The following is a 20,028-nucleotide window of genomic DNA, read 5'->3' as shown; positions in this document are numbered from 1 at the left end:
ATCCAGAGAGTGCTGCTCTCTGAACAAGCGCAGACCCAGTGTAAGGAGCCATCCTCCCCTTCTTCCCCCAGTACCCCTCTCTTATTCTCCTGCTTGATATTCAGGTATGGTAGTGTGGTGCTGGAGGTGCATTCTGGTAGAGTGCAGTACGGAAATGGGCAACATCAGCTCTGCATCATTAGACATCCATCTATAAGCAAACACAGAGTTAGACTGGACTGTCAGCCTGAGGAGACAGGCAGAACACGACTGCACACTGGAGGTGTGTGTGTGTGTGCGTGCGAGTGTGTGTGTGTGTGTGTGTGTGTGTGTGTGTGTGCGTGTATGCGTACGGAAATATCTTCTACTGTTGTCCGTTAAGACCAATTACATAGAATCCCAGACGGTGTATGACATGCAGTAGAAACAATGCATTACGTGTAACCTGAGGTGTTCCTCCTGCAAATGCATTAGATGATAGTTTTGTGGGCAGCCTCTCAATATAATATTCTTGACAATGGGATACTCATGACTATTCAGACATACACTGGCATGTGTATGTTTGATGGATGTGTCTATAGCAGTACAAGCATGTAATACAATTATTTTCTAAGTAAGATAAATCTTACTTATTGTTGTCTGGTGCATGTCGAATTCTACTGTATATAGACAAGTCTATTGAGATGGATAAGCTTTCAAGGGCTGCTCTATAATGTTAAAGCTGGACAGGGAACGTGGCAGAGAAAGATGAAGAGAGTGTGCCTGTGTGTGCGTGTGTGTGACCAGGTGTCTTCACCCCAGGCTATCCTCAGCAGATCTCACATTGTGACTGTAATCGACTAAACTGGCTCTCTGCTCTACACATTCTCCCTTACATATGGTGCTCACACACTGCTCACAGAAACTACACGCAATACAATACATACAGATACACTGTAAATGACACCCGGTGAAAGAATGGTTGAATAACAGCGACTGTATACACACACACACCCTCATATACTGACATGTGAGTGTATGTAAAGGCCTAAAGTTGTATGTATCTGTGCAACAATTCTACCCACTAGCCCCTTCATCCCAAATGAAATTTCACCCGTTTCCCTATGGGCCCGGTTCAAAAGTAGTGCACTATATAGTACATAGGATGCAATTTGGAACCTAGTAGAACAAACAAGCAAGCAAAGAAACTAACTTTCTGTACATCCCGCTTCAAAAACACACTGCCGGTCAGCCATGGACCCTGACCCACTTTAACAGCGAGAGAGAGTGTCTGAGTGTCTTGCTGCTCAGTGTTCTGGCTCTCAGGGTCATTGTGTTCTCGACCGAGGGAACAGGTCTTTGTGGAGAGCCTGGTGCAATGTCACGAAGCCTGTTGGAACAGAGTCACAGAATCCACCACGAACTATCTCTCCCATCCAAACCCCAGCCTTCTCTCTCTCTCCAGGGCCAAACATTCTCCCTCCGCTTTGGGCTTTAATGACAGCACTGTCGTCACAGAATCCGCCTTGAACTATCTCTCTCTCTGTCTGTCTGTCTCTCCTGTCAATAGAAAGCAGAGAGCACGTAGACTAATCTGGGAACCTCCGACTTGAATAGCCATGAAAGGTTTATATTCATGATTCAGGGGCATAACTTTAACATTTACTATTCATGTGCATGTTGACATTTTTGTTCTCATATTGCAGTTGGAAACATTCCACAGCAACTGGAAACAAGGACAATGGTTGAAAAATGATTTATTCTATGTCAACTGCAGTAATACCTCATGATTCAGTTTTAATTTCGTAAAAAATAACTGAAACTGATTTTGAGGTAGATGGTTTATTTATTTACAGGTCCATGAAAGGCTGGGTATGTTTGCTGCTGGCTACACCCAACATCTAACCAAGTATTGTTCTCTCTCTCTCTTTTCTCTCTTCTCTTTACTCTTCTATCCATCTCTCTCTCCTCCTAGGTGAGCTAGTCCTACCCCTCCTTGCCACGTTGGCATCTTCTCCTCGTCTCTCTCTTCGTCCACCTCATCCCTCTCTTCCCCCGGAATTCTCCACCATGGCACTCCTCCCCACCTCTCTTTCTGCCTCCGTCCCCTTCCTCCTCTTCCTCCTCCTCCCCCTTCCTTCACCCTGCGCCCTGGAGTCTCTACGAGGAGGAGGAGTAGGAGAGGAAGAGAACCGCTCCATCTCCACCATGTCCTATCCCTCCATGTCTCCGGAGTTCTGGAGCAACAGCAGTACGGGGCTGGGCAGCAGTTCAAAGTGTTCGCAGCCGGTGGTGTGCAGGCCGGGCACCCTGCTGCCCGTGTGGAAGCCCCTGAGCCCCGGGCTGGGTGACCAGGTAGCCAGGGCCGTGGTCTACTTCACCTGTCTCATGTACATGTTCCTGGGAGTGTCCATCATCGCAGACCGTTTCATGGCCTCTATCGAGGTCATAACCTCACAGGTTGGTACTGTGTGATAGATTGACCCATATGATAGACTGTGTTTATGTAGAGTTGTCATTCACCACATAATGGAAATGACATAGAAATAGAATGAAGAGATTGTATTTTTACAGAGAGAGCTCTCCCACTCTTAGACCCAGTGGTTGGCTCTCCTCTCTCACCTCTCCCTAGACTACATTAACTGTCACTCCAACACAGTGAACATCGAAACAGGTTGAACATTATATGATAAAGTCATTGTAAAACTCGCCTCTGCAGGGGTGATAGACATAACAGTTTCTTTCTCCAGAAATGCCACCTTGCTTTGCGGTGTTACCACAGACAGCTCAAATTAACGTGTTATTTCTATGTTTGGGTTTTCACATTTCTTGTAGTGACTGACTTTGGGCCCATATGGAATTCCAGTATTTACAGTATGTTCATTGAAACACATCCTGATATGCAGACTTAGTGTATTGAATTATTGGTTCCATCTGATTTAAAGTTTGGGTAATTGGTTCATATTCTGACATTGTTATGAATTGGATTTCTCTGCTGACAAGAGATATTGTTGACTCAAGAAACTGAAATAGATTCTAACCTTGGGTTGGAACCAGTTCAGGGAACAAAACCGAAAACTGGAAAATTACAAAAATTTTCAAGGAACAGAAACAGAACCAGGAACGACAGGGATAGATTCTGTTCCGGAACAGAACCATTATTTTAAAAGCATGGGAACCGGTTAATAGCATTCTTTTACATACCGGGCATGTTTTTCTAGTCCCACAAAAAATGCAACAAAGTGCCTATGCAAAGCCCTCACTTTGTCACTCAGAAACTTCTTCCAGTGTCTGCCTGCCTGCCAGCCGAATTTTTTGGCAGTGTGTGTGCGTGTGTAAGCTACCTGCCCCTCCCCCTCCGAAGCATAGGCTACTGTAACCTACTGACGTTTCAGCGTGATTCAGAAGATGGGGAGAGAGCGCGCGGGTGACGGAGAGAAACAAAATGGTGCAATTTGAGGCCATGTGGCGGAGAATGATGCGGGCGCTGGAGATGGGGTTGTGAGCATGTTCGTCAGGGCAGGTGTGATGTAGTTGATATTGGTGTGATGACGTTTGTATGTGTATGTTTTGTATTGTTAAAACTAAAAAACTAAAATCTTAGAAAAAAAAAGACAATGGGGAGAGATTTTTTATTAGAGAAGAATGGATTTTCAATGCTAGTTAAAAAAAAGGAACAGAAAATAATGATATAAACAGGTACTTTTCAAAGCTTTGCTGGTCGGACCAGTGGAACGCGACCCAAAAAATAGCGGTTCTGTTCAGAACGAAACAATTGGAAAATAATGAGACTTAGTGAATTATTGATTCCATCTGATTTAAAGCTTTAGATAATTGGTCCAGACGTTTTGACATTGTTATGAATTGGATTTCTCTGCTGACAAGAAACTGAAATAGATTCTAGCCTTGGAATCCATTAAATAATCAATTATCTGGGGCAGTTAATAATTTTTTTCATGAGTTATTAATCCATTTCAGTTTGTTGGGCCATTGAACACCATTGTGAATTTACTAGTTATCTGTTTGTAATATTGTCCTCTTTAAAGCCAACCATGTGTTCAACATCTTTGTTCATAATCCCTTTTTAAATTTTCTCTCTGACCGAGCAAATTGCACACCATTTTTCGTAAGTTCACAATAAGAGCATCTATCAGGAGAGTAATTTCCAGAAGTTCATCCATTAGGAAGGATTTAGACCACCCCAGTTGCCTAATTTGGAGTGTATTGTAACAGGGGTGCCTGGATGGAGGGATGCGGATGGAGGGATGCGGATGGAGGGATATGGGGATGCAGATGGAGGGATGTGGGTATGTGGGGATGGAGATGGAGGGATGGGGATATGGGAATGGAGGGATGGAGGGATTTTTTAATTTTTAATTTTATTTCACCTTTATTTAACCAGGTAGGCTAGTTGAGAACAAGTTCTCATTTGCAACTGCGACCTGGCCAAGATAAAGCATAGCAATGTGACACATACAACAACACAGAGTTACCCATGGAATAAACAAAACATAGTCAATAATACAGTAGAACAAAAGAAAATAAAAAGTCTATATACAGTGAGTGCAAATAAGGTAAGATAAGGGAGTTAAGGCAATACATAGGCCATGGTGGCGAAGTAATTACAATATAGCAATTAAACACTGGCATGGTAGATGTGCAGAAGATGAATGTGCAAGTAGAGATACTGGGGTGCAAAGGAGCAAGATAAATAAATAAATAAATACTGTATGGGGATGAGGTAGGTAGATAGATGGGCTGTTTACAGATGGGCTATGTACAGGTGCAGTGATCTGTGAGCTGCTCTGACAGCTGATGCTTAAAGCTAGTGAGGGAGATATGAGTCTCCAGCTTCAGAGATGTTTGCAGTTTGTTCCAGTCATTGGCAGCAGAGAACTGGAAGGAAAGGCGACCAAAGGAGGAATTGGCTTTGGGGGTGACCAGTGAGATATACCTGCTGGAGCGCATGCTACGAGTGGGTGCTGCTATGGTGACCAGTGAGCTGAGATAAGGCGGGGCTTTACCTAGCAGAGACTTGAAGATAACCTGTAGCCAGTGGGTTTGGCGACGAGTATGAAGCGAGGGCCAAGCAATGAGAGCGTACAGATTGCAATGGTGGGTAGTGTATGGGGCTTTGGTGACAAAACGGATGGCACTGTGAGACTGCATCCAGTTTGTTGAGTAGAGTGTTGGAGGCTATTTTATAGATGACATCATCAAAATCGAGGATCGGTAGGATGGTCAGTTTTACGAGGGTATGTTTGGCAGCATGAGTGAAGGATGCTTTGTTGCGATATAGGAAGCCAATTCTAGATTTAATTTTGGTTGGAGTTGCTTAATGCGAGTCTGGAAGGAGAGTTTACAGTCTAACCAGACACCTAGGTATTTATAGTTGTCCACGTATTCTAAGTCAGAGCTGTCCAGAGTAGTGATGCTGGACAGGTGAGAAGGTGCGGGCAGTGATCAGTTGAATAGCATGCATTTAGTTTTACTTGCGTTTAAGAGCAGTTGGAGATCACGGAAGGAGAGTTGTATGGTTGAAACTCGTTTGGAGGTTAGCTAACACAGTGTCCAAAGAAGGGCCAGAGGTATACAGAATGGTGTCGTCTGCGTAGAGGTGTATCAGAGAATCACCAGCAGCAAGAGCAACATCATTGATGTATACAGAGAAGAGAGTCAGCCCGAGGATTGAACCCTGTGGCACCCCCATAGAGACTGCCAGAGGTCCGAACAACAGGCCCTCCGATTTGACACACTGAACTCTATCAGAGAAGTAGTTGGTAAACCAGGCGAGGCAATCATTTGAGAAACCAAGGCTGTCAAGTCTGCCAATAAGAATGTGGTGATTGACAGAGTCGAAAACCTTGGCCAGGTCGATGAATACGGCTGCACAGTAATGTCTCTTATCGATGGTGGATATGAGATCGTTTGGGAGCTTGAGCGTGGCTGAGGTGCACCCATGAACAGCTCTGAAACCAGATTGCATAGCGGAGAAGGTACTGTGGGATTCGAAATGGTCAGTAATCTGTTTGTTAACTTGGCTTTCGACGACCTTAGAAAGACAGGGTAGGATAGATATAGGTCTGTAGCAGTTTGGGTCTAGAGTGTCACCCCCTTTGAAGAGGGGGATGACCGCGGCAGCTTTCCAATCTTTGGGAATCTAGACGATACGAAAGAGAGGTTGAACAGGCTAGTAATTTGGGCTTGCAACAATTTCGGCAGATAATTTCAGAAAGAGAGGGTCCAGATTGTCTAGCTTGGCTGATTTGTAGGGGTCCAGATTTTGCAGCTCTTTCAGAACATCAGCTATCTGTTTTTGGGTGAAGGAGAAATGGTGGGGGCTTTGGCGGGTTGCTGTGGAGGGTGCCGGGCATTTGGCCGGGGTAGGGGTAGCCAGGTGGAAAGCATGGCCAGCCGTAGAGAAATGCTTATTGAAATTCTCAATTATAGTGGATTTATCGGTGGTGACAGTGTTTCCTAGCCTCAGGATGAGGTGCTCTTATTCTCCATGGACTTTACAGTGTCCCAGAACGTTTTTGAGTTCGTACTACAGGATGCAAATTTCTGTTTGAAAAAGCTAGCCATAGCTTTCCTAACTGCCTGTTTATATTTGTTCATAACTTCCCTGAAAAGTTTCATATCACAGGGGCTATTCGATGCTAATGCAGAACGTTCCCATAGCAATGATTAAAACATTCCCAAACCAGAAACCGTGGATTGATGGCAGCATTCTCGTGAAACTGAAAGCCCGAACCACTGCTTTTAATCAGGGCAAGGTGACCGGAAACATGACCGAATACTAACAGTGTAGCTATTCCCTCCGCAAGGCAATCAAACAAGCTAAGCGTCAGTATGGAGACAAAGTAGAATCGCAATTCAACGGCTCAGACACAAGAGGTATGTGGCAGGGTCTACAGTCAATCACGGACTACAAAAAGAAAACCAGCCCAGTCACGGACCAGGATGCCTTGCTCCCAGGCAGACTAAATCACTTTTTTGCCCGCTTTGAGGACAATACAGTGCCACTGACACGGCCCGCAACCAAAACATGCGGACTCTCCTTCACTGCAGCCGAGGTGAGTAAAACATTTAAACGTGTTAACCCTCGCAAGGCTGCAGGCCCAGACGGCATCCCCAGCCGCGCCCTCAGAGCATGCGCAGACCAGCTGGCTGGTGTGTTTACGGACATATTCAATCAATCCCTATCCCAGTCTGCTGTTCCCACATGCTTCAAGAGGGCCACCAATTGTTCCTGTTCCCAAGAAAGCTAAGGTAACTGAGCTAAACGACTACCGCCCTGTAGCACTCACTTCCGTCATCATGAAGTGCTTTGAGAGAATAGTCAAGGACCATATCACCTCCACCCTACCTGACACCCTAGACCCACTCCAATTTGCTTACCGCCCAAATAGGTCCACAGACGATGCAATCTCAACCACACTGCACACTGCCCTAACCCATCTGGACAAGAGGAATACCTATGTGAGAATGCTGTTCATCGACTACATCTCAGCATTTAACACCATAGTACCCTCCAAACTCGTCATCAAGCTCGAGACCCCGCCCTGTGCAACTGGGTACTGGACTTCCTGACGGGCTGCCCCCAGTTGGTGAGGGTAGGTAACAACATCTCCACCCCGCTGATCCTCAACACTGGGGCCCCACAAGGGTGCGTTCTGAGCCCTCTACTGTACTCCCTGTTCACCCACGACTGCGTGGCCACGCACGCCTCCAACTCAATCATCAAGTTTGCGAACGACACAACAGTGGTAGGCTTGATTACCAACAACGACGAAACGGCCTACAGGGAGGAGGTGAGGGCCCTCGGAGTGTGGTGTCAGGAAAATAACCTCACACTCAACGTCAACAAAACTAAGGAGATGATTGTGGACTTCAGGAAACAGCAGAGGGAACACCCCCCTATCCACACCGATGGAACAGTAGTGGAGAGGGTAGTAAGTTTTAAGTTCCTCGGCGTACACATCACAGACAAACTGAATTGGTCCACCCACACAGACAGCATCGCGAAGAAGGCGCAGCAGCGCCTCTTCAACCTCAGGAGGCTGAAGAAATTTGGCTTGTCACCAAAAGCACTCACAAACTTCTACAGATGCACAATCGAGAGCATCCTGTCGGGCTGTATCACCGCCTGGTACGGCAACTGCTCCGCCCACAACCGTAAGGCTCTCCAGAGGGTAGTGAGGTCTGCACAACGCATCACCGGGGGCAAACTACCTGCCCTCCAGGACACCTACACCACCCGATGTCACAGGAAGGCCATAAAGATCATCAAGGACAACAACCACCCGAGCCACTGCCTGTTCACCCCGCTACCGTCCAGAAGGCGAGGTCAGTACAGGTGCATCAAAGCTGGGACCGAGAGACTGAAAAACAGCTTCTATCTCAAGGCCATCAGACTGTTAAACAGCCACCACTAACATTGAGTGGCTGCTGCCAACACACTGACTCAACTCCAGCCACTTTAATAATGGGAATTGATGGGAATTGATGTAAAATATATCACTAGCCACTTTAAACAATGCTACTTAATATAATGTTTACATACCCTACATTATTTATCTCATATGTATACGTATATACTGTACTCTATATCATCTACTGCATCTTTATGTTGACATGTATCACTAGCCACTTTAAACTATGCCACTTTGTTGACATACTCATCTCATATGTATATACTGTACTCGATACCATCTACTGCATCTTGCCTATGCCGCTCTGTACCATCACTCATTCATATATCTTTATGTACATATTCTTTATCCCTTTACACTTATGTGTATAAGGTAGTAGTTTTGGAATTGTTAGCTAGATTACTCGTTGGTTATTACTGCATTGTCAGAACTAGAAGCACAAGCATTTCGCTACACTCGCATTAACATCTGCTAATCATGTGTATGTGACAAATCAATTTTGATTTGATTTGATTTGAACGCCACAGGATGTTTTTGTGCTGGTCAAGGACAGACAGGTCTGGAGTGAACCAAGGACTATATCTATTCCTAGTTCTAAATTGTTTGAATGGGGCATGCTTATTTAAGATGGTGAGCCAGTGTTTACGGATTTGGAGTTGTACCTGGTAGGTTCATTGATAATTTGTGTGAGATTGAGAGCATCAAGCTTGGATTGTAGGATGGCCGGGGTGTTAAGCATGCCCCAGTTTAGGTCACCTAGTAGCACGAGCTCAGAAGATAGATTGGGGGCAATCAATTCACATATGGTATCGAGGGCACAGCTGGGGGCAGAGGGAGGTCTATAGCAAGCGGCAACAGAGAGAGACTTGTTTCTGGAAAGGTTAATTTTTAGTAGAAGCTCGAATTGTTTGGGTAACAGACTTGGATAGTAATACCAAACTCTGCAGGCGATCTTTGCAGTAGATTGCAACACCGCCCCCCTTGGCAGTTCTATCTTGGCGGAAAATGTTATAGTTAGCGATGGAGATTAAGGTTTTTGGTGGTTTTCCTAAGCCAGGATTCAGACACGATTAAAACATCCGGGTTGGCAGAGTGTGCTAAAGCAGTGAGTAAAACAAACTTAGGTAGTAGGCTTCTAATGTCAACATGCATGAAACCAAGGCTTTTACGGTTACAGAAGGCAACAAATGAGAGCACCTGGGGAGTGGAGCTAGGCACTGCAGGACCTGGATTAACCTCTACATCACCAGAGGAACAGAAGAGGAGAAGGATAAGGGTACGGCTAAATGCTATACGAACTGGCCGTCTTGCACGTTTGGAACAGAGAGTAAAAGGAACAGGTTTCTGGGCACAATAGCATAGATTCAAGGCAAAGTGTAAGGTAGGTAGGATGTGAGTACATTGGAGGTAAACCTAGGCATTGAGTAATGATGAGAGAGATATAGTCTCTAGAGATGTTTAAACCAGGTGCTGTCATCGCATATGTAGGTAGTGTAAAACATGGTTAAGGCATATTGAGCAGGGCTAGAGTCTCTACAGTGAAATAAGACATTAATCATTAACCAGGACAGTAATGGAAGAGGCATATTGATATTAGAGAGAGGCATGCATAGCCAAGTGAACATATGGGTCCAGTGAGTGGTTGGGCTGACTGGGAACACGGCGATTCAGACAGTTAGCAGGCCGATGCCTGTCGCGATGGGGGTAAGTCTGTTTTTTCCTCTTCGTGCGGTCACGTCGATAGACCAGTCGTGGAGTTAGTAGGGTTCCAAGTAGCTCTAGGTAGCTAGCAGGCCTAGCAGGTTAACAGAATGGGCCATCAGCGGGCGTCGCGCCCGAGGGGCCTGTTGGAATCATCAGGCAGATTATGTCGGTGTTCCAGTCGTAGAGGATCGGCGGGGTTCTGTGCCCCGTACCGGCAGTAGAAGGGGTCCGGATATTGTAGCCCAGGATTGGGATTCGGTGGTAGCACAGGAGCCCTGGCCGGGCTAGCTTCAGGCTAATTGGTGCTTGCTCCGGAATGGAAGCGCTAGCCAGGAGTGGTCACCCGGGATTGCGGTTAGCTAGTTGCGAAGATCCAGATGAAAATGTTCAGAGTTTGCGGTAAGAATCCAGGGAAATGGAGAGAAATAGGTCCGTTATGCTCTGGTTTGAGTCACGTTGTTCGAACTGGCGAGAGCTTTCCGAGCTAAAGGTTAGCTGATGACCGCTAGCAATGGTTTGCCAGCTGATAGCTGGTCGGTAGGTAGCTGGCTAGCTTCAGTTGAGGGATTCCAGATCCGAAGTATATAGAAATACTTTAGAAAAAGCAGATCCCCGCCACATTGGGTGAGGCGGGTTGCAGGAGAGTATTTAGAAGTTGAGGTTTAGGAAAATATTTTTAAAAGATATGCGAAGAAAAATATGTAAAAAGATATATACAAGGGACACGACAGGACAAGACGTCTGACTGCTACGCCATCTTGGAAAGTAATGGAGGGATGGGGATATGGAGGGATGGGGATATGGAGGGATGGCGAGATGGGGATGGCGGATGGAGGGATGGGGATATTGAGATATTGAGGGATGGGGAGATGGAGGGATGGGGATTGAGGGATGGGGATATGGAGGGATGGCGAGATGGGGATGGCGGATGGAGGGATGGGGATATTGAGATATTGAGGGATGGGGATATGGAGGGATGGGGATATGGAGGGATGGCGAGATGGGGATGGCGGATGGAGGGATGGGGATATTGAGATATTGAGGGATGGGGAGATGGAGGGATGGGGATATGGAGGGATGGTGAGATGGTGATGGCGGATGGAGGGATGGGGATATTGAGATATTGAGTGATGGGGAGATGGAGGGATGGGGATATTGAGGGATGGGGATATTGAGATATTGAGGGATGGGGAGATGGAGGAGTGGGGATATTGAGATATTGAGGGATGGGGAGATGGAGGGATGGGGATATGGAGGGATGGTGAGATGGGGATGGCGGATGGAGGGATGGGGATATTGAGATATTGAGGGATGGGGAGATGGAGGGATGGGGATATTGAGATATTGAGGGATGGGGAGATGGAGGGATGGGGTTTTGGAGGAATGGGGATATGGAGGGATGGTGAGATGGGGATGGCGGATGGAGGGATGGGGATATTGAGATATTGAGGGATGGGGAGATAGAGGGATGGGGATTGAGGGATGGGGATATGGAGGGATGGTGAGATGGGGATGGCGGATGGAGGGATGGGGATATTGAGATGTGGAGGGATGGGGATGGGGATATGGAGGGATGGGGATATGGAGGGATGGGGAGATGGAGGGATAGGGATTGAGGGATGGGGATATGGAGGGATGGTGAGATGGGGATGGCGGATGGAGGGATAGGGATATTGAGATATTGAGGGATGGGGATATGGAGGGATGGGGATATGGAGGGATGGGGATTGAGGGATGGCGTAGCCATTTCTGGCAGTCAAATGAGTTAGTGGCCTCGTGGGTGAAATGTTATTCATATTTTTTATAATTTCATCATTAATAAACATCAGGTTTCTATATTAAACGGTTTTGTTACATTTCAGTCTGCTGTGATGATATAAGGGGCAATACTGGGATGCAATCTCAAAATTGAATAGATTTCAACTCTATATCTGACATGGTACAGATGTCTTCTTTTTTAAGCCCATAACCATGTGTGTGTGAGGTCTATACTTTTGTTTGAAAGTAGATTTTTTAAGACTACCAAGAAACACTGTGACCCTGACTTAGCCCACTTCAGTAAAATCAACCAACCCTACATATCAAGGTCACTGTCAATGTAAAGGAACCTGCAAGTCAGCATTTTGTAGGACGTTGTATACCATGTGTATCCCTTACATACGACTAATAAAACTTGAGTCTCCATAGCCCCCCATCACTAGATTAGAATAACAGATTGTCCCCTTCCCTTCTGTCAGGGAGTCAGGGTTGCATCCTCCCTGATGGTAGGATACTGTAAATACCATCCGTCATGCTTATATGTGGAGAAGAAAGAAATCTGTAGCTTCCCACTACTACTCCCACTACCATCTCTGGCCTATGAGCAGTTGTTTTTTTACAGTAACTGGCTAGATGAGATTAAGATATGTATGAGTCTGGTGGTGAGATACTGGAATGGTATGGGGGGAATAGAGTGATGACCTGTGTGTGAGCGCATGTGTGTGTATGTATGCATTCATGTGTGTGTGTGAGACCCCTCTCTGTCTGTCCTGCAGGAGAAGGAGGTGACCATCACCATGCCAAGCGGTGAGACATCTGTGGCCACTGTACGTATCTGGAACGAGACTGTGTCCAACTTGACTCTGATGGCTCTAGGCTCCTCCGCCCCAGAGATCCTGCTGTCTGTCATAGAGGTGGGTGTCGTGTCATAAAGACTCCCCGAGCACAACTCATAAGTGGGTGTCACATCAAAAACTCTCCCCCCAGCGACAACATATCAGTGTTGCAGTGTATACTAGTACTGGAATGAAGTTGAAAATGACAAAAGAAACGGATATCTACTTTAAAGTTATTGTCAAATCTTACCAACATAACATTTGGCCTTTTTATGACATGACCTTTTTGATTTATACTGCACAGAAGTTCTCCAAAAGGAAAAGTTCTTCAAAAGTCTCTCTCCTCTGTCTCCCGGTGTTAGGTGTGTGGGCACGGGTTTGAGGCGGGTGAGCTGGGCCCTGGCACCATCGTGGGCAGCGCCGCCTTCAACATGTTTGTGATCATCGCCATCTGTGTGTGGGTCATCCCTGAAGGAGAGACCAGGAAGATCAAACACCTGCGTGTGTTCTTCATCACAGCCTTCTGGAGTATCTTCGCCTATATCTGGCTCTTCCTCATCCTCTCTGTCATCTCACCCGGAGTAGTGGAGGTACACTTTTGTGTGTGTGTGTGTCAGCAAATGTGAATAGATACTGTATGTGTGTGTGTAACCAAACAATCAACCCCCTTCCAGTTTGGATGTATGTCTTGTAATGGTCCCCTGTCTTTGTGTGTGTGTGTTCAGGTGTGGGAGGCTCTGGTCACCCTGTTCTACTTCCCAGTGTGTGTGATCCTGGCCTGGATCGCCGACCGACGTCTGCTCTTCTACAAGTACATGGCCAAGCGTTACCGTGCCGACAAGCACGGCATCGTCGTGGAGACTGAGGGGGACACAACCCCGAAAGGCTTCGAGATGATTATGGACGGAAAGTTCCCTCAGAGTGGAGGGGGGGTGGGAATGATGCCCAGTGAGAACTTCCAGGATGGGGCCAACAATGCGGCGGGCACCGTGGCCTACCTGCCCAACTCCAACAGCACCATGGTGACCGTAGAGAATACCAAGGAGCTGGACGAGAGCCGCAAGGAGGTGAGAGAGAGAGAGACCTGCTGTTAGAGGGATTCAAGTACATCAGGGGGAGAGAAAGAGGGATACAGGTACAGTATGGAGAGGGAGAGAGATGAAGAGTTATAAAGGATACACTCATTCCGTTCATGTACATAGGCCCTCTCTGGAATATATAAAGGCACAGTAGGGTTAGAGAGAGTAAAAAGAGATGAAGAGGACACACTCAGGCAGTTCATGAACACCCACATACTGTAGATACTCACCTCAACCACACATACAAACACACTCAAGCAAATGAGACTATTAAGAGCTACTAATGTGCTGAACCTACAAAAGTTACACAACCTCGACACAGAGAGAAAGTTTGTGTCTGTGTCCCTCTTTTTCACCCCCTGTTCCTCTGCCCCCAGGTGATCCGCATCCTGAAGCAGCTGAAGCAGAAGTTTCCGGACAAGGAGCTGGATCAGCTGGTAGATCTTGCCAACTACTACGCCCTCCTCCATCAACAGAAGAGCCGCGCCTTCTACCGCATCCAGGCTACGCGCATGATGACCGGCGCCGGCAATGTGCTCAAGAGGCACGCCGCCGACCACTCCCGCCGCGCCGCCGCCGTAGACGAGGAAGTGGTCTGCGAGGACGACGACCTGGCTGAGTGCAGCCGCCTGGCGTTCGAGAGCACCCACAGCCAGTGTATGGAGAACTGTGGCGTACTGAGGCTGGCTGTGGTGTGTCAAGGGGGCCTGGGGGAGAGCACCTTCTATGTAGACTACCGGACCGAGGACGGCTCAGCCAATGCTGGGTCCGACTACGAGTACAGCGAGGGAACGCTGGTGTTCAAACCCGGAGAGACCTGCAAGGAGATCAAGGTGAGGGTCAGTGGAAGGGGAGGAAAGGAAAGGAAACAGTAATGTACAGTTATAATCAATTATAGCAATAAGTGTTGCACAACTGTGCTGCCAAGCAGATCCCCAGCTAGGTCGTTAGACCTGCTTGTCGTGGGCAGATCAAGACGTCACGTAATGGAAGGAGCAGAAAACAGCAGCAGAAACTAATTACCCTATGAATTAGCGCCGGCCAGAGTCCTCTCTGTCCCGGATCAACTGTCTCTTTTTTTTTCTCCCCTAACAGTCCATTTATATTTTCCAACGGGGCTATACATTTGCGTGTTTTTTTTCTCTCGCCTGAATAGCCTCGTTTCACTGCCCAAAATAAAATTCAACCATCTAGTGTTCAGCGAAATAACAACACAATGTCAAATACAGGTAGCCTAGTCAAATAATTAACATCCAATCACATTAACCGTTCCTCTCTCGCGTATGTAGCCAAATGAAGCTGCTGCTCATGCCGTTTGCTCGAAAAAATGATAAATGGTTTAAAAAAAGTAAGGCCCGGGTCCATAGACACATCAAAAGTTTTTGGAGCGAGAATAAAGACGTCTTTCGAGTAGTAACACATATATAAAAGCAACTGATACCATTAATAAGAAGGGGCTAGAAGAGTATTATATGGTGAGCTACCGAGTAGCTAGGACAGGGAAGCCCCATACTATTGTGGAGGACTTAATTCTTCCTGCTGCCATGGATATGGCTGGGACAATGCTGGGGGAAAAAGCCCAAAAAACTATACAGACAATGCCTTCATCAAACAACACTGTATCACAACACAGCAGTGACATGGCAGGAGATGTTTTGAAACAATACCTGCTTTCCATACAAGCCAGTGAATTCTATGCGTTACAGCTGGATGAGTCAATAGACATGGCGGGCCTGGCACAGCTCCTGGTATATGTCCGTCACGTTTATGGGGGTCAATAGGCTCTATGCATTATTCCGCCTCCAACGTTCTAATTTACTTCCGACCGGGATGATGACTTCCGGAGCGAGTTCTGCTATTGTTTTTATCCTTAGCTTACTAGCTATCGTCGATGCATCTCTGACTGAAATAGTTCGCAATGACTACGTTTAAATTTCAGCCCCGCGAAGGAGGTGCTAATGAACATTGTTCAGTGCCTCTGTATTCAGGTTCTTCCAAATGTCATGGTATTGTGAGCTTCCATCGTTTCCCAGTCGATGTCGAGCTCAGAAAAAGGTGGTTAGTGGCAGTACGTCGTGACAACTTTACTGTGTAGTACACATTTCGTCGAAAGTGACTTTGTCAAGGGAAAAATTGGGGGGCGACAATACTTAAAAATAGGTGTTGTTATTACTGTCGTGGAACTGGCAAATTCAAAAGAGACCTGGTGTTTGGGAAAGAAGACTGAAACCTCCTGCTCCGACTGAGGGTGGTGAAGAACAAGGTGCGCTGCCTATGGACTGTGCCGTCTCTGATCCGGTCCAGAGCATGGGCCAAGCCAGTGTAAATGTACATGTTTATTTGCTAGCAGAAAAATAATCATTTGTTTATCTACGACATGTATCAATCATTTGTGTTGTAGTGTGTTGTAGTGAATATCAGTTTGTGTGGAGCTTGAATTGGCTTTAATTAGGCAATGAGTAACAGGGTTGGGGGAAAGAAATCAAGTAAACACAGTACAGCCAGAATGCAAGATTGAATACAATGTTAGAGATGTGTAATTGATTAACTGAACTGTTGAACATTTGCTGAAATACATTTTTTTAAACAAATCTATTCTACTGTAGATTTCTTCACAAGAACATCAATACTTATTTTTCATAAAACCACTAAACTTGGCACCCATGCAGGGGATCCATTCCGGTGCGAGAGACACTTCTGCAAGTAGTGGTAAAAAATACAAGTGGTCAACTTCTCTCTTATAGTTTTTGAAACCTGTAGATCTTTATATATCCTTTCAACTAGGATGTCCTCCTGTGCACAGATGACAAAGCCACACCAGCTACAACCTGTGAGAAGGATTTGACCTTGCACCTGCCAGTAGTAAGCATGAGATCTCTTCAACTTCAGCTCTCCATTCTGTATCTTTAGGTAAGGGCAGTCAGCATAACTTGACCTCTAAGAGTCCAAAGTGTGGTCTTACACTGGGATCAAATATGATTCCATCTGGAGAGGATCTTAACCATGGAGCATCTTGGTGCACCACGAAGCCACACGGAGAGAAGTTAACATTCTTCAGTGTGCAGTACTCCTGTACAGCCACTGGCTCCATGGCTAGCCCCCTCTTCATCTTCATGGTCTGCATACCAGATCCCTTAAACAGCTGAGGTCTCTCCCCGGAAAACCTCTCGGACATGGCAAACCTCTCGGAAACGAGAGGATGTTATTCTCATTTTCCTGAGCTGATGCCATTCCGGGCTGCTGCTCTGCTCCCTTGTAGCAACAACTTTGTGACATCTCGTAGGTTGTCTCTAATTCCTTGAGGTGGAACTGCTCCTGATGGCTAAGGACGTAAGCACACTGGGAAGCCTGAAGCTTGTAGCCATCTAATGGAAGTATTGGTGGAGAAGGGGCATCAGCAATCTTCACAATTTCATGGGTCTTTGGCTGTGGAAGCTGATAGGACAGAACACTGCCGCATTGCACTGGCCCAAAGGAGGACTCAACCAGGGGCACGTCAGCTGACTTTTCCATTGTTGTCACAAGAGGGGCAGGAAGTGGAGAAAAGTTGGCATACGTTGGCAGACGCGGAGAAGGTCCATGTCAGGCATGTATCCATTGAGTGCTTTGTAGAGAGAACTTCTGCAAAACATTTAAAACCTTAACACCAGGTTGGAGAGATTACTATGACAAAGACTCATGTAACTTTTCCAGAAACAGCACAAGCCCAAAATTTCAAATAAAATGAATTAAAATATATATATTATAGATTATATATTTCCCCCCAGTCTTTGTCCCAAACATTTGTCATTACATCGTAAAGACACCACTGTTTAGGCTTATCATCTGGATACAATCACAAGAAAATGTTTTGTATAATGTTTCCATTCTAGGAACCTCCAACTTACCTTATTCCATCAGCACACGAGTTAATAGGTTTACGGAACTCTATCCCACCAGCCGGACCCACGAGTTAGTAGGTTTACAGAACTCTATCCCACCAACCGGACCTGGCTTCACACCCTAATTAACAAGGATTTACTGTTACATAGGCTGAATACTTTTCAGGTGCATTTTTTTATGGATATTGATATACTCACAAGAGTTCTTGGCTTGTGCCAACGCTGTTCTGTATCTGTGTCTGTGCAGCTGTGAACTGGTGGTGCAGCAGGAATGTTTAGTTGAGAGTAGTGTGCTGTCTGGTAAAGAAGGGCCACCAGATGATTGCACAGAGCACTTCCTGCAACACAGTGCTTTAACACCATCTGTGAAGATAAGTGTGATGAAAGACTGAAGTGAGAAACAAGAATGATGCGGCCCATAAATAACAATAAACATAGTAGTGTCTAGTCTTCTTAACTAGGGGCTCTTAACTATACAGGAATACATTGTGTCTCAGTAACACAATTACCAAACACTGCATCAACAGATCTTTACCAAATAACCTGTTAAGTGGGCAATTCTAAATTGGGATTGGGACCCATCATTAATATCTATCTACTGATAAGATTAAACACATTTTGAACATGATGACAGTGTCTCACAGGAGATGTTTAACGAGGTCCCTAGTAGCCATCTATAACCTTTCCCTACTCTCATGCTGTGCGGCTTTTCACTCTTCCTCATGGACCTGTGACAGGCAGCCCTCACAGTGATCTCCCCATGTCAATGTATCTTTGTTAGATACTGTGTAGAAGACATGAATAACAATTATTTTTAGCTAGCAAATATAGCTAGCAAGCATAACTTAACCAAGCTAACGAAAATACACACATTCTCAGGTAGATTCTGTCAACGTTACATCATTTTACGAAGTAACTAGCTAGCTACAGTTAGTAGTTAAATTAGCTAGCTACTGATTGTCGTCATATCTGTCATTGACTTGGTACTCACCTTCATAGTTGTCTATGTAGCTTCCTATATACATCTTGAACCCCTTTTCATTCTTGCTAGCTGGAGTCTCGGAGGCTGATTTAACAATTCAATGTACATCATTAATATTAATTTGAGGCCTGAAGACACCTAGTAAAAAACTGCGACATAGTGGTAGTAACGTTATATCGTCGATAACAACTAGACTGACTGGAAATTGCCAAACCGATAGGAAGTGTGTTTAGAACGTTCGATCATGGAATGTGCATAAGGGATATTAAGGAAGACTTCCTCTTCTGAAAACCACTGGAAACCAGGAAAACAGGAGAGGATATTTTTAAAGTACTGGACAGCTTTGTGACATCAAATGGAATTTGGTGGTCAAAATGTGTTGGTATCTGTACTGATGGCACAAAAGCCATGACAGATAGACATAGTAGAGTGGTAATGCAAGCAGTTGCTCCCGACGCCACTTGGGTAACAAAGCAGCAGTCACCGAGAGGCTCTTGCTGCCAAGGGAATGGCTGACAGCTTGAAAGATGTTTTGGACACTACAGTGAAAATGGTTAACTTTGTTAAAGCAATGCACCTGAACTCTCATGCATTTTCTGCATTATGCAATGATATGGGCAGGGACCATGTACCGCTTTTACAACATACAGAAGTGCGCTGCTTATCAAGGGGCAAAGTATTGACACTTATTTTTAATTGAGAGACGAGCTTAGTTTTCTTTACTGACCATAATTATCACTTGTCTGACCACTTGCCTGATGATGAGTTTCTCACATGACTGGCCTATCTGGGTGATGTTTTTTCTCGACTGAATGATCTGAATCTAGAATTACAGGGACTCTCCGCAACTATATTCAGTGTGCGGGACAAAGCTGAGGCTATGATTAAGAAGTTGGAGCTCTTCTCTGTCTGCATTAACAACGACAACACACAGGTCTTTCCATCATTGTATGATTTTTTTTGTGTGAAAATGAACTCAAGCTTACGGACAATGTCAAATGTGATATAGCGAAGCACCTGATTGACTTGGGTGTGCAGTTATGCGGATACTTTCCAGAAACGGATGACACAAACAACTGGATTCATTATCCTTTTCATGCCCTGCCTCCAGTCCACTTACCGATATCTGAACAAGAGAGCCTCATCGAAATTACAACAAGCGCTTCTGTGAAAATAGAATTTAATCAGAAGTATCCTGCACTCAGTTTCTTGCCTTGGCAAATCGCGCTGTTAAGATACTGATGCCCTTTGCAACAACGCACCTATGTGAGAATGGATTCTCGGCCCTCACTAGCATGAAAACTAAATACAGGCACAGACTGTGTGGAAAATGATTTAAGACTGAGACTCTCTCCAATACAACCCAACATTGCAGAGTTATGTGCATCCTTTCAA

General features: G+C 45.6%; 1 protein-coding gene and 1 long non-coding RNA gene across 2 annotated transcripts in view; one reads left to right on the top strand and one right to left on the bottom strand.

Moving 5' to 3' along the window:
- The window catches only part of LOC110507584 (sodium/calcium exchanger 1), a 100,499-nt gene that overhangs the window by 60,179 nt on the left and 20,292 nt on the right, over positions 1–20,028 (top strand). The window contains exons 2-6 of the mRNA XM_036964940.1: positions 1,934–2,418; positions 12,632–12,769; positions 13,054–13,281; positions 13,417–13,758; positions 14,148–14,603. Of these exons, the coding sequence (XP_036820835.1) occupies positions 2,029–2,418; positions 12,632–12,769; positions 13,054–13,281; positions 13,417–13,758; positions 14,148–14,603 (1,554 nt within the window). The 5' untranslated portion in view covers positions 1,934–2,028. The remainder of the gene's footprint in view (positions 1–1,933; positions 2,419–12,631; positions 12,770–13,053; positions 13,282–13,416; positions 13,759–14,147; positions 14,604–20,028) is intronic.
- Positions 17,333–18,298, bottom strand: LOC110507586. Its single transcript, XR_005039983.1, has 2 exons — positions 17,658–18,298; positions 17,333–17,391 (listed from the first exon to the last, which is right to left on the bottom strand). It is a non-coding gene; the product is annotated as an uncharacterized LOC110507586 (long non-coding RNA).

Source organism: Oncorhynchus mykiss, chromosome 27, assembly GCF_013265735.2.
Source record: "Oncorhynchus mykiss isolate Arlee chromosome 27, USDA_OmykA_1.1, whole genome shotgun sequence".
Lineage (NCBI taxonomy): Eukaryota > Metazoa > Chordata > Actinopteri > Salmoniformes > Salmonidae > Oncorhynchus > Oncorhynchus mykiss.
Note: the sequence above shows the minus strand (reverse complement) of the source record. Positions and strands in the feature narration are given on the sequence as shown.